We start from the raw sequence: 13715 nt of genomic DNA, 5'->3' as shown, positions 1-13715 counted from the left end.
TCCTGGCACTGCCCGAGTTGAGGAGGCAGCGCTGGGGTCGGGCAGCAGCCGCATGGCTGCGCCTAAGCGCACTGCCAAGCCCCGCTGGCTGGTTCTACACCGCGGGACTGGCCGCCGCTGAACTCGATATTATTCTTCCACATGGCCTCTGCCTGAAGATGGGAAGCATCTCTCCGGAAGGTCCCGCGAGAGAGTTAGACATTGCTCCACTCCACTCCTGCCCCCATCACCACCATCTCCCCTGCCGAACAGGTCCTGTGTGCGGCAGGAGGGAGGGGTAGGCTCCTTCCTCATTACTAACCCGGTCCCTTCTACGCCTCTGCAGATTTCGTGATCCAAAGCCCGATTCAGCTTATTCAAAAGGAGCCACTTTCATTTTTGTAGGGCTGGCTCAAAACGAGGAAAGCAACACAGGCAGCAACGCCGCCGAAACGAGTGCGATGCCAAACCGTTCCCTGCCCGGGGTAGACTTTTTGGGGAAACTCCGGCGGGGGCCGGCAAACACTCTTCCTTTCCAAAAGAGTTACATACAGTTTTCACGGAGCGGTCCCGTGATCAAAGTAATGCATTTTAAAGGGGACGGAGGAAGCAAATAGAAAAAGCAACAGAAATGACTTCTTGTGGTCCTGAAGCCGCTCAGCAAGGCTCCAGTTCCTAGTCCTGAACTTCTCTCCTCCCTTTATGCCCCCACTCCTCTTATTTGTCCTCGGCTCCCCGCGCTGTGTGGCTGCCCTCAGGGCGCTCCGCGGCAGGTCGCCAGGCGTCTCGAGCCCCAGAGTGCAGGCCCGGCGCACCGGCATCGTCTGGGCGCAGAACCGGCCCGGGCTGGGCGCGAAGCTCGTTTCCGAGGCAGCCCGCGGAAAGCCGCCACCCCGGGGCCCACCTGCCTGTCCCCGAGAGTTGCCCTGGCCACCCCGCAACGCTTCGCTGCCCCTCGGTCTGCCCACCAGTCCCGCAGAAGCAGGTCCGAGCTGGGATGGAGAGAATGGGGTGCTGCCCAGGAGCGCGGCAGAGTACCTTGGCCACAGGCGCCGCGCTGCAAGACGATGACCGGCGGCCGGTGCAGCCTCTCGGAGCGGCGGCTGGCGGCGCGCAGCTGGCACAGGTTGGCGTAGGTGTTGGCGTCGCTGCCGCACACCGGTTCGTTGCTGGCGCACACACAGAGGCCAGCCTGCGCGCGTCGCCGCACCGTGGCCGAGGCTGGCACCCCGAAGGGCACCACGCACTGCAGCCCCTCGCCGCACGGGCCCTCCTGCAGGCCGCACGCGGCGCCCTCCGGCGCGCCGCACACCTCGCAGCAGCCGCACGCGTCCCGGGCCCGGCCGCCCTCACAGTGCTCCGGCTGCGGCGGGCAGCGCGCCGGCTCGCAGCGCTCGGGGCACCCGGTGGCCAAAGGCGCCGAGCGGCCGGCCCGGGACAGCTGCGCCGAGGCGGACGCCGCCAGCAGCAGCAGTAGCAGCAGTGGGAGCAGCGCGGCGCGCGGGATCTGCATGGCGACTCTGGCGGCGGCGGCGGCCGTGGCGGCTGACAGGGCGAGGGCCGGAGAGCGGCGCCGGGGAAAGTGCGGGAGGGCCTCGGGGGCAGCGGGTGCGAGTGCGCGCGGCCGCGCGGCCCAGCCCATTGGCCTCGCAGCGGTGACGAGCCGCCTTGGGGACGGGCACGGCGCCCGGGAGGGGGGCCGACCGGATGGCGGGAGGGCGGACGACTGGACCGGGACCGCCCGCGGCGGGGGCAGGGCGGGCGCGCCCGGGCACGGCGGAGCTCGTGGGGCGCGGGCGGGGCAGTGCACAGACCCGCCCTCTCGCGGGACTCAGTTTCCCCGTCTGCGCGCCCCACATATTCGCCATCCGCAGGTTCTCTCGCTGCGATTCGCGTCCTTCAAACTAAAGGAACTTTGCAAGGGGGCCCTGCGGCGTCTCCCCGCGGGAGCGCTCGGGAAAGTTCCTGCAAATCGCCCGACTGGGGGCCTGCCCGGGAGGCTCGGACTGGGCCAGGCAGGGACTGCAGGGGCCTCTGCGCAGACCCGGGGCGTTGGCGGCACTGCGGACCCCGGTCACGCGCTGGTTCTGCCCCCGGTACCCCGCATGCGGGACCCTGACCGCGGGGCCTGTGCGGCCGGACGAAGGCAGCGTCCGCGGAGCTGCCAGAAAGCCCGCGCCCGGACCCACAGTGAAGTGATAAAAGCAGAGAGCAGAAGTAATTTGAACAGAATCCTTCACACGTCTGATTCTTTTAAACAGTTGTTGTGGGTGGCACGCGTGTCCATACTCGCAGAGAGCTCAGGAAGCAGCTGGGAGGCTCGTAACTGGAGAGGGTGCAGCCCTCTCAGATGGGAAAGGGGTTTGCTCCTGTTTGAATTTTTCACCACGTGCGTGATTATTTCAAAACACTTTTGTTATCAAAAATTTGATTTTCCACTGGAGAATCTTTGGTGCAGCCTTTGGGACAGATGCGAGTCTGAGAGTCATCAGGAGGGCCGAGGGCGACCCTGGAGGTGGGTCTGGGTGCCCAGGCAGCACCAGGCCTGTGGGCAGTAGTCCTGGGTCCACACTGAGCAGATGGGTACAGCTCGCGTCCAAGGACCTGAGAGGAGGCGGTTCGCCCAGCCCTCATCCGAAACCCTCAAACCTCCAACCCTACCCTGGGCAGAGGCACCCACGGTTGGGTGGGCCGGCAGAGCTGACTTTGGGATACAGTAGCAAGGGAGGGGGCTGGGGGCTTGGAGATTTTAATATTCTTCTGTATTTGGGTTGTTCCCTCGTGCACACGTTACTTTTCCAATACAAATAGTTTAAAAAGTAAACTCCAAATACTTATAAGCCCCCTCAAAGCACCTTCCAAATATGAACCTTGTTAATGTCCAAAGTCCAGAGGGGTCCCTCAGAAAGGCCCAGGAGCCTGGGGCATGGGAAAGCTGTCGGGGTGCCCATGCTGACTCCCTGGACTCCAAACGACATTCCATAAAGCCAGGGCCTCATGGCTGCAGAAGGGAGGCCTTTACCCAGAATCCCTTCAGGCCTGGATCCTGGAGAGGCAGAGGCCTCTGCTGATGAGAAGCCCTGAGTTCTTGGCTAGCTGTGGTTAACCACAAAAAGTGCGGGGTGGGGGTGATGATTTTCAAAGTCCATCAGCAAAGAAAGACTCTCCCCACTGCAGTCCTGGGGCAGACGGAATTAAAAGGACACGTGGTGGTGAATAAATTGGTGACAACTTATTTTTGTCGAATTCCCTTATTTTACAGCGGAGAAAACCGAGGGCCAGAGAGGGTGACTTCCCTGAGTGTCAGCCACAAGTTGAGTGCTGGAGCCAGTACACCTTCCAAACTGGCCGTGCCTGCCGCAAGCCCCATCCTCCACCATCCCTCTGAGCAGCCAGACTGCAGCCGGAATGAGCCCACCGCACACAGTGTGGCTGCAGCTTCCCCACTGCTTTGCGGGAGGTGGAGGGAGTTTCTAAGCTCTTTCCCTGCCGGGGAATTAAGTAGCTGGGGGTCCCACTGAGTCTCCACAACCCTCTCACCCATTCTCCACCCCTTCCCCACCACACATACACTCTGCTCCCCCAGTGCTGAATAACTTGCATTTTCTGGAACATACCTTTCCGCTTACGGTCTCTGTGCCTTTGCCCACATCTCCTCTCTTCCTGAAACACCCCTCCTCCCCTCCAGCATGAACTAATGTGACCTAGAGAAGCACGTAGGAACCCTGTCATCTGGGGGACTTGGGTTCAAATCCCACTTCTGGTCCTTAAGTCTGTGACTCTGGGCCTTTAATAACTGGAGGAGTTTCATTAGGAAAATGGCAGTGACTGCATCTCTCCCTGGAGTGACTGATGTGCCACCCACAAGCTTCTATTTGGTCAGTGCTGGGTCCCGTCGTCCCATCTACATGCTCCTCTTCCATCCTCATGCCCCCACTCAGTGCCATTTCCTCTGCCTCCCACCCTCTGTGCTGCTGTTCCTCCCCTCATCACCTCCTCCCCAGGGCAGAGGCCCCATCTTCTTCACCCCTGAACGCCCCAGTGCCAGCACCGTGCTTTGGCAAGTTATTCAGCACTGGGGGAGTAGAGTGTATGTGTGGTGGGGGAGGGGATGCAGAATGGGCAAGAGGGTGATGGAGATTCGGGGGGACCCCCAGCTACTTACAATCCCTGAGGAAGTGTTGGCTGAACTGGACCCACTCCTTGATGGTTCACAGCCTAGAAGAGGCATTTGTAACCACAGTAACCAGTAAGTGCAAGCCATGGGGCCACGTGGCTGTTCTAGAGAAGGAAGACAGCACCACCCTGAGAGCCATGCTGGTGGCTTCACCAGGAAGGGAGTCAGCAGGGGGAGGACTGGGGGACCAAGCGGTCCCTAAGAAGCAGAATTTGCAATACCCAAGGTTTTAGAAAGAGCAACCTGGCAGGACCACTGCACAGTGAGATCACAGGATCATCTCCCAGCTGTTCGTGCAGCTCACTCCACCTGCCCTGACCCAAGCACGGGTCGTGAAGAAGACAAGCAGCTCTACAGAGGGGCCTCAAGAAATCCTTTGAAACAGAGAAATCAAAGTCTTGCTGGAAGGGTTGTGGGCACCCTGGACCGTCCACATGGGAGGCTGTTGGTGTGTGTGCCTACGTGTGTCCATCGGTGGGCACACAAAGAAGGAAATGGTAAACCCATTGAAACCCGGCCTCGTGGACCCATCACTGACCTTCCCTTAGTCCTAACGTCCCCATATCTGGAGGTAATGCTTTCAACCTGCAAGCATTGCTCTTTCTGTCTTTTAGATTCTTCCCCGCCTGCTGCCATTTATAAAGACATTTTCTTAAAAGAAGCATTTTTCTTTTGATACATCATGAAAACTCATTTCTCACTCACCAAGCCTTGGCACAGTATTCTAGAGAGGATTTTTCCAGAGAAAAGGGGGCAGTTTTGAAGCCAAACAGGCGAGTTCCCCAACATCCTCTCTGCAGCCCTCATTTGCAGCATTGAAGCTTCAGTTTTGAACAGGGCCAAGTCTATTCATGAATAATGAACAATGAAACACCACAGCTGCCAGAGCCTTAATCAGGAAACGAGGCTTCTGAATAGGAATGGAGCAGCCATGTCTGTGCTGCCCCGGAGGAGGATGATTTCCCACTTTGGGCCTCTGTTCTCCCAAATGTACAAAGGACACAGAATGCTCAGGGGCTCATATTGCCTTTCCTAAGTCACAAGATCTAAGATCTAAGGAGCTGTATTAAAAATTTTGGCTCCTCCTATAAGCTTATCCTATCACTCTACTGCTCATTAATTTCCAGGAGCTCTCCATGCCAGTAGAATGAAGTCCAAGTTTCTTACCCTGACTTCCAATGTCCCCCATGCCCCTCACACCAGGTTGTCCTCTAGATCCAGGGTGATACAATCCATTCCTACTCATCCATTCTCCCATAGCAACAGAACCCTGGCTGGGGCCATGCCAGCAAGTAAAGGATGACTTCTCAGCTGGTGTTGCCCCCTTTCCTCCGAGTGCCAGGCCCACTCCCATCCCCTCTGGTCACCCCAGCATCAGAAATCATAACCTCCTTTAACAGAAGGTACACCCTGATGACAAACCCACATCAGTTCAGTTAGGTTCGGTTCAGGAAAAATTTCCTGAGCCCCTGCTACAGGGCAGACACTGCTAGACACTGTAAAGCAGTGTCGAACGATCAAGCCCCTGTCCTCAAGAAGTTTAAAGTCTAGAATTTTCTGCAATGATGGAAATAATCTCTATCTGTGCTGTCCAAGAGGGTAGCCACTAACTACATGTGACTGCCGAGCATTTGAAATGCACCAAGTACAAGGATGATCTGAATTTTTATTTAATTTTAATTAATGCCTATCACAGGAGAGAGAGGAGGGTAAGAAAACAAAGGCAGGATGACAGGAGGGAATGCAGTGACAGAGAGGAATCCAGATGTTAGGAGGAGATTGAGCTGCATCTCAAGGGTTGAGAAAGATTTTACCAGCTGCACAGAGCAGAAGATGCATCCAGTTGGTGATGATGCGATGAGTCCGCCCAGGTGGGGAAATTCCAAGTTGTGCAGTGTGGCCGCAGGCGGGAAGAGAGTCCTTTGGACAGTCCAGGCAGCTGGAGGGAAGGGGACCGGTCTATGTTGTGAGGGACTCCCTCTGTCCTCCTAAGGATTTTTGGCTTCACATTGATGCTGATGAGACACTCCAGTTGGCTTTTAAGGACATATGTTTTGGCAGAATCGCCTTGCTGCAGTGTGGATGATAGATTGAAAAAAAAAATAGATTTAATAATATGCATTTTTAAATATGGACACATGACTATATTTTAGGTTGAGGAGCACTTTAAATTAAATTGAAGACGCAGTTAATGTAACTCAATCGGGTAAAAAGTAAAGACATTCCATTCGTTTTGTAACAATTAAACTATTTCTGTATGATCTCTTTATTGTAGACCCCTCCTTCAAAAATAGGACAAAGGTGAGGAAGTTCAAAATATTTTTGAGAACTTTTTTTTTTTTTTTTTTGAGACAGAGTCTCACTCTGTTGCCCAGGCTGGAGTGCAGTGGTGCGATCTCGGCTCACTGCAACCTCCATCTCCAAGGTTCTAGCGATTCTCCTGCCTCAGCCTCCCAAGTAGCTGGAATTACAGGCACCTGCTACCATGCCTGGCTAATTTCTGTATTTTTAGTAGAGATGGGGTTTCACCACGTTGGCCAGGCTGGTCTCCAACCCCCAACCGCAAGTGATTTGCCCACCTTGGCCTCCCAAAGTGCTGGTATACAGCCGTGAGCCACCATGCCTGGCCTATTTTTGAGAATTTCTGAAGCACTTTAGAATTACAGTACCAGCATTTCTTTTTTTCTTTTTACTTATTTTTTAGATAGGGCAGCCTCTCGAGCCAGAGTAGGCTCAGAGGCTCCAGTACTAGCATTTCTAATATCAAATCAAAACATTCATGTCTATTTGTTAAATAAGGATACTTAAAAGCCAACCCCAGGCCTGCTGCTGCCCAGTTTCCTTTTAAGCCTTTAAATTCTACATATTTGTTAAGATCTATAATTCAGATCTTTTATTAATTTAGGCAAACCCTTCCCCTAAATCAGTTGCATGAGACCAGCAGTCCATCTTTGCATTAATTGGCTCCTTCCAACATATTTGCTTTAGAAAATTAAAAGCATGGCATGTGATCAAATTTTTCACTCTCCATGGCAAAGTATCAGACAGATACAATTCAAACAGAGCCCCAGGCAGCTACCAAAAGGTCTTGAATGACAGCTTGTCAATTTTCTGTCATTCAGGAGCAGCTTGAAAAGCTGAGCGCCCTCACATTTAGAACTTGCTGTCATTTAGGCAAAATGGTTTAACATTGAATCAAGGACATTATGAGCCAGAATTTTAAATCTGCTTATAAAAAAAAAATTAAGAGACAGAAGGGGCTCAACCTTTGAGTTCTTTCATTTGTCTAATTATATAGTACTACAGCAAGCACAAAGCGCCACAGTTCTGTAAGCATTAGAAAGCATTTACTAAGCTTATTTGGCAACATGGTCTCTAAGGTGCTTGATGTCCAAGTTTTAAACCAACGTGACCTAGAAGGCCCAGATTCTTTCTCTACAAACTTGCATGGTGGTTTTCTTACTCATACAGCCAAGGCATTTTTTTAATCCAGAAATGAGCAGGAAAAATGAGCGTTGGAAAGTAGTGAGAATATTGAAAGAATGGTACAGCTTTCTAAATGACTCCTATAACAACCCAGACAAGAAGCAGGCTGAGGTTTCCACTTCCTTCAGTAAACCCTAAAGCCAGTTCACCTACTCGAGGGGCCACTCGGATGGCCTTCTATGGGCTTTGGGTTTCTGCTCACCCCATCACTTTCTCAGACCCACTGTGTCTTCTTGTTCCCTTTTTCTGGCTTGTAGCAGGTGCATTGGAAATATTTACTGATATTCCCAACTCTCCAGCTATTCAACCAGAGGAGGGTTGAATTGACCCTGGGCCCTGCCTCGGCCTCCCTGTGGCCAGTGGTGCTCAAACCTGAGCGAGCATCAGAAGCACCTGAAGGCTGGTTAAAATGCAAGCTGCAGGGCGCCACTCCAGAATTTCTGATTTAATAGAGCTGGGGTAAGGCCTGATCATCTGCATTTCTTACCAGTGTGAGGTGGTGCTAAGGCTGCTGGTCTGAGTACAGAGGAGGTTCCAGCAAGAGAGAAGAAGGCTGGTAAGTAGAGCTCAGGGTGGATTTTAGCAGCTGGGATCTTGGAGTGTGATAAAGACAGTTTGCTCCTCTGCCTGTCACTGGCTCCTTCTCCACCAACTCCAGTGTCCAGCAGACTCTCGCGGGTGGAAATGAAGGACACAGGAACCACCGAGGAGGACAGACTTGCCATCTCAGGCCCTCCTTTCCCCTCCACCTCAGTTACCGTCGGTCCTGGGTGTAGGTGCAGCACGTAGAGTACAGAGACATGACGTGGTGACAAAGGTGCTATCCCCTTGCCAAGCCAGCTGCCATCTCACTCAGCCAGGAGCACTGTCTTTTCCCGTCACACAAAAATGCCCCCAGGAGTCAGGCGCCCTGATAACTCCACCTTAAATTGTTGGGTGGTCTCAGGGAGGGTCCACCCCTCAGTCCTGCTCTGCCAGAGGAGGCAGCAGAGGTCCCTAGTATCCATTGAAATCATCTGTGAAGCTTTTAAAAAAATGCTGAGACCCAGGGATTTGGAGAAAAAAAAAAACTTGATTGTAGATCATAGTATTGAATCAATGTTGATTTTCCAATTTTGATCGTGTTACTGTGGTATGAGAACATTTTTTTTTTCAAGAAAAACACTGAAATATTTAGAAGTAAAGGAGGTGCAACTTAAAGCCTGCCACTTAAATGTTTTAAATGTTTCACATGCTTTAAATGTTTCCAGGAACTAGAATGATGTAGCAAGGGTGGTGAGCATTCGGGAAATCTGGGTTAAGGGTAAATGAGAGGTTTTTTCGGGGGGGGTTGTTTTTTGTTTTTTTTTAACTGTTTTTCAACTTTTCTCTAAACCTAAAATTGTTTCAAAATAAAAAACTTTTTTTTTTTTTTTTTTGAGATGGAGTCTCATTCTGTTGTCCAGGCTGGAGTGCAGTGGTACGACCACAGCTCACTGTGGCCTCAACCTCCCCAGGCTCAGGTGATCCTCCCACCTCAGCCACCCAAATAGCTGGGACTACAGCTACAGATGTGCACCACCACACTCAGCTATTTTTTATATTTTTCATAGAGACCAGTTTTGCCATGTTACCAGGCTGGTATTGAACTCCTGAGCTCAAGCAATCTGCCTGCAAAAGTGCTAGGGTTACAGGCATAAGACACCATGCCTGGGCCCCCCCCACCTTTTTTTTTTCTGAGACAGGGTCTCACTTTGTCACCCAGGCTGGATGGAGTCCAGTGGCATGATCATGGCTCACTGCAGCCTCATAATCCTGGGCTCAGGTGATCCTCCCACCTCAGCCTTCCAAGGAGCTGGGACCACAGGTGTGCAGCACCACACCTGGCTAATTTCCTTTTTTTTTTTTTTTTTTTTTTTTAGAGATGGGGTCTTGCTATGTTGCCCAGGCAGGTCTTGAAGTCCTGGGCTCAAGTGATCCTCCTGCCTCAGCCTCCCAAAGTGTGGGATTACAGGTGTGAACCACTACTCCCAGCCAAACACTTTTTTAAAGGAAAAAAATAAGCCAGGCGCCGTGGCTCACGCCTGTAATCCCACCACTTTGGGAAGTCGAGGTGGGCGGATCACGAGTTCAGGAGATTGAGACCATCATGGCTAACATGGTGAAATCCTGGCTCTACTAAAAATACAAAAATTAGCTGCGCATGGTAGTGCAGGCCTGTAATCCTAGCTACTCGGGAGGCTAAGGCAGGAGAATAGCTTGAACCAGGGAGTCAGAGGTTGCAGTGAGCCGAGATTGCGCCACTGCACTCCATCCAGCCTGGTGACCGAGAAAAACTCTGTCTCAAAAAAATAAAAAATAAAAGGAAAAAAAAAACTACTCCAGATCAACTGAATTAAAAATTCTAAGAGCACAAATAAGCACATAAGAAGATGCTGAGCATCTTTAGTCATCAGCAAATCAACAAATCAAAACCACACTGAGATACTACTTCATAGGCACTAGGGTAGCCAGAATCAAAAAGTCAGATGATAACAAGTATCGGCAAGGATGTGGAGAAATCAGAATCCTCATGCACTGCTAGTGAGAATGTGAAACGGTACAGCTGCTTTGGAAAACAGTCTGGCAGTTCTTCCAACAGAGTCAACGTATGACCCAGCATTTCCATTCCTAGGTAGCTACCCAAGAGAAAGGAAAACATGTGTCCACACAGAAACTGGAACACACATGTTCATAGCAGCACTATTCATAACACCCAAAGGTAGAAACAACCCAAATGTCCATCAACTGATAACAGATAAGCAAATTATGGCATATCCATAAAATGAAATACTATTCAGCCATAAAAAAGAATAAAATACCCACTACAACATGGTGAACCCTGAAAGCATGGTGCTAAATGAAAGAAGCCAGAAACAAAAGACAACATATTATATGATTTCATTCATAAGAAATGTGTATAACAGGAAAATCTACAGAGACAGAAAATAGATTCCTGTTGCTTAGGGCTAGAAGAGTGGGCAGAGGCTGGGCACAGTGGCTCATGCCTGTAATCCCAGCACTTTTGGAGGATGAAGCAGGAGAATTGCTTGAGGCCAGGACTTTGAAACCAGTCTAGGCAACATAACGAAAACCCACCCCTACAAATAATAATAATAATAATAATAATAATAATAATAATAGTTTTTTTTTTTTAGTTTAGTGACTCTGCACACTTGTTTTCCCAGCTACTCAGGGGGCTGAGGTGGGAGGATTGCTTGATCCCAGGAGTTTAAGGCTGAAGTAAGCCATGATCCTGCCACTGCACCAGACTGGGTGACAAAGCGAGACTCAGTCTCTTAAAAATTTTTAAAATAGTTGGCCAGGTGCGGTGGCTCACACCTATAATCCCAGCACTTTGGGAGGCCGAGGCGGGCAGATCACTTGAGGTCAGGAGTTCCAGATCAGCCTAGCCAACATGGTGAAACCCTGTCTCTACTGAAAATACAAAAATTCGCAGGGCGTGGTGGTGTGTGCCTGTAATGCCAGCTACACAGGAGGCTGAGGCAGGAGAATCACTTGAACCCCAGGAGGTGGAGGTTGCAGTGAATCAAGACTGAGCCACTGAACTCCAGCCTGGGTGACAGAGCCAGACTCCATCTCAAAAAAAAAAAAAAGAAAGAAAAAATAAATTTAATAGAAAATAAAAAGAATAGCTAAAGAGTATGGGGTTTCTTTTTGAGATAAGGAAAATGTTTTAAAATTGACTGTGTTGGCTGGACTTGGTGGCTCAGGCCTGTAATCCCAGCACTTTGGGAGGCCAAACCAGGCAGATCACTTGAGGAGTTTGAGACCAGCCTGGCCAGCATGGTGACACTCCATCTCTACCAAAAATACAAAAAGTAGCCGGGCGTCATGGCACACACCTGTAATCCAAGCTACTCGAGAGGCTGAGGCAGGAGAATCGTTTGAACCAGGGAGGCAGAGGTTACAGTGAACCAAAATCATGCCATTGCACTCCAGCCTGGGTGACTCCATCTCAAAAAAAAAAAAATTTGACTGTGTTGATGGTTGTCCTTATCCATGAATATACTAAAAACCACTGAAATGTATACTTTAAATGGGTAGGTTGTATTTTATTTGAATTGTATCACAATAAAGCTATTTTTAAAAACTCAGGGGGAGGGGCAGGGACTGAGCATCCTTAGTGTCTCTAATTTGAAGAACTCCCAGGGACTCCAGTGAGCAGCAGGGCTGAGAACCACACACAGGTCATTTCTGTGTACTGACACTATGTGGATCCACGTTTCAGTCACCCAGTTAGTCTACAGCCAGAGCAATGTCCTTAGAGATGTGAAATTCAGCAGCATCAGGTATTTTATTTGTCTAACTCATAACCCTTATTTAATCAGCCAATCCGTGTCCAGGTGGACCACCACATCGTCTTCCTCAGTCAGGCTTGGAGTTGCCTAGCGCTGGAGCCTGCCTTGCCCGCTGTGCCCAGACAGCACTCGCCACGTAGCAGGCGCTAGTCTCATGTTGCTTGTATTAAACAGATGCTTGCAGCAGAAGGTATAGCAGTGAAGTAATGCATTTTTATCTTAACTTTCATTTACTTTCTTCCCTGAAAATTGATTCCATTCTTGATGTGACTTTCAGCTGTCAGCTGTCTGCACTCCCAGACGGGGTGATGGCCTGGCACCAACGGAGCATTACCCTGATGAATCATGGTTGAGGTACTTTTCCACTGGGCCAGCCGCCACAGCCCCTTCTCCATCCTTCGGAGAGCTCTGTCACCTCGCCTTGTAGACACTTGTGTGTCTCCCACTGGCCTCCACTTCTTGCGGGCAGTTTCTGGATGCCCAGGCCTAATCCAGTGCTGCCACTCAGTTAATTCTGTCTTCCTTTAAAGGGAACAATTACCTCCTTGAGGAATGAGGCCTGAAAGCTAAGTCTCTGCTATTACATCCGCCTTCTTCTCACGAAGACCTGCAGCTTGAAAGGAGGGGAGGGAGAACTAGCCCTAAGCTTCAGGAAGACCAAGCCCAGCCGCTGTGATGATTCCAAGGAAATTCAGGAAATCCTTGCTAATGGCCAAACTTCCCGGGTTTGAGATGCAAAAGGAAATCGGATCCCAGGGTAATGCTTTTACACTAAGCAAGAAATTGCAGGATATAAAGCTGTGCAGACCGTTGCTCCTGGTTAAGAAAGTGATTCTGAGACTCCAGCCTGGAAGGAACTGGGCCCCAGTGTTAACTGTGGTTAATTCTGGGTGGAGGGGTGATGGGTGATAATTTCTCCTTTTTCTTTTCTGTACTAACCATTAATATTGCGGAGGGATGGGCAGTTAAAAATCAAAGGAAGAAAACAAAGAAAGCCAAATCCTTTTCCATCTGTGCTGTTCAAGCTACTACCTGGACATACTCTCCTTGAATCTGGGGCTCCTCTCTCAGCTCCACCTAACATGGCCCAGCTCCTTCCTGGGGTCACTCCGTGTTCCTCAAGCACTTCAAACTCATCCTCTCCTGCCTCTGAGCTCAGTGTATGGGCCTCTCTCCTTCCTTTATAAGCTCCATCCGTGACTGCCTTCTGTGGGTCAGCCACATAGCTGAGCGAGGACCACATGCTCCACACCGAAGGATACAAGAAGCTTGTTCCATATCTATGTGGATTTTTTTGATATTTTAAGAGAGCGGATGCTTTCCCATGCTGTCTAATGCCCTGTTACATGTATACATCTCTTTTAAAAGATCCTGCAAGTCCTTTTAGTGTCTGGACACAGCTTACTCCCTCCCTTTCTTTTTTCCCAATCTCACCTGCCCCAGTCCTCCTGGTCGGTGCTTCTGTTTCCTGCACAAGGACACAGTCTTGCAAACATGGTGATCCCTGAAAGCATGTTGGAAATCAAAGAAGCCAGGTACAAAAGACAACATACTATATGATTTCATTCACAAGAAATCTGTATAACAGGAAAATCTACAGAGACAGAAAATAAATCTGTAGTTGTTTAGGGCTGGGAGAGTGGAGTGAGGCCTCTCTAGAGAGATGGCAATGCCCAGGATTCCTTTGAAGACATTGTTTAGATATCACAGCATGGTCGGACAATAGTGAGGAC

The 13715-nt window shown here is 50.5% G+C and overlaps 2 protein-coding genes across 2 annotated transcripts in view; both read right to left on the bottom strand.

Annotated features, from left to right (window-relative positions):
* HTRA1 (HtrA serine peptidase 1) overlaps positions 1-1565 on the bottom strand; it is a 52527-nt gene extending 50962 nt beyond the window's left edge. Inside the window, exon 1 of the mRNA XM_045361704.3 lies at positions 1018-1565. Coding sequence (XP_045217639.2) covers positions 1018-1492 — 475 coding nt within the window. The 5' untranslated portion in view covers positions 1493-1565. The remainder of the gene's footprint in view (positions 1-1017) is intronic.
* A 6579-nt stretch (positions 1566-8144) lies between these two features.
* ARMS2 (age-related maculopathy susceptibility 2) lies at positions 8145-13496 on the bottom strand. Its single transcript, XM_015455950.3, is given in 4 exon segments — positions 8145-8159; positions 8161-8489; positions 12317-12504; positions 13417-13496. Coding segments are annotated over 4 exon segments (612 nt in total).
* Positions 13497-13715: the final 219 nt, after the last annotated feature.

Source organism: Macaca fascicularis, chromosome 9 (assembly GCF_037993035.2).
Source record: "Macaca fascicularis isolate 582-1 chromosome 9, T2T-MFA8v1.1".
NCBI lineage: Eukaryota > Metazoa > Chordata > Mammalia > Primates > Cercopithecidae > Macaca > Macaca fascicularis.
This window is presented reverse-complemented; position numbering and strand designations above follow the sequence as displayed.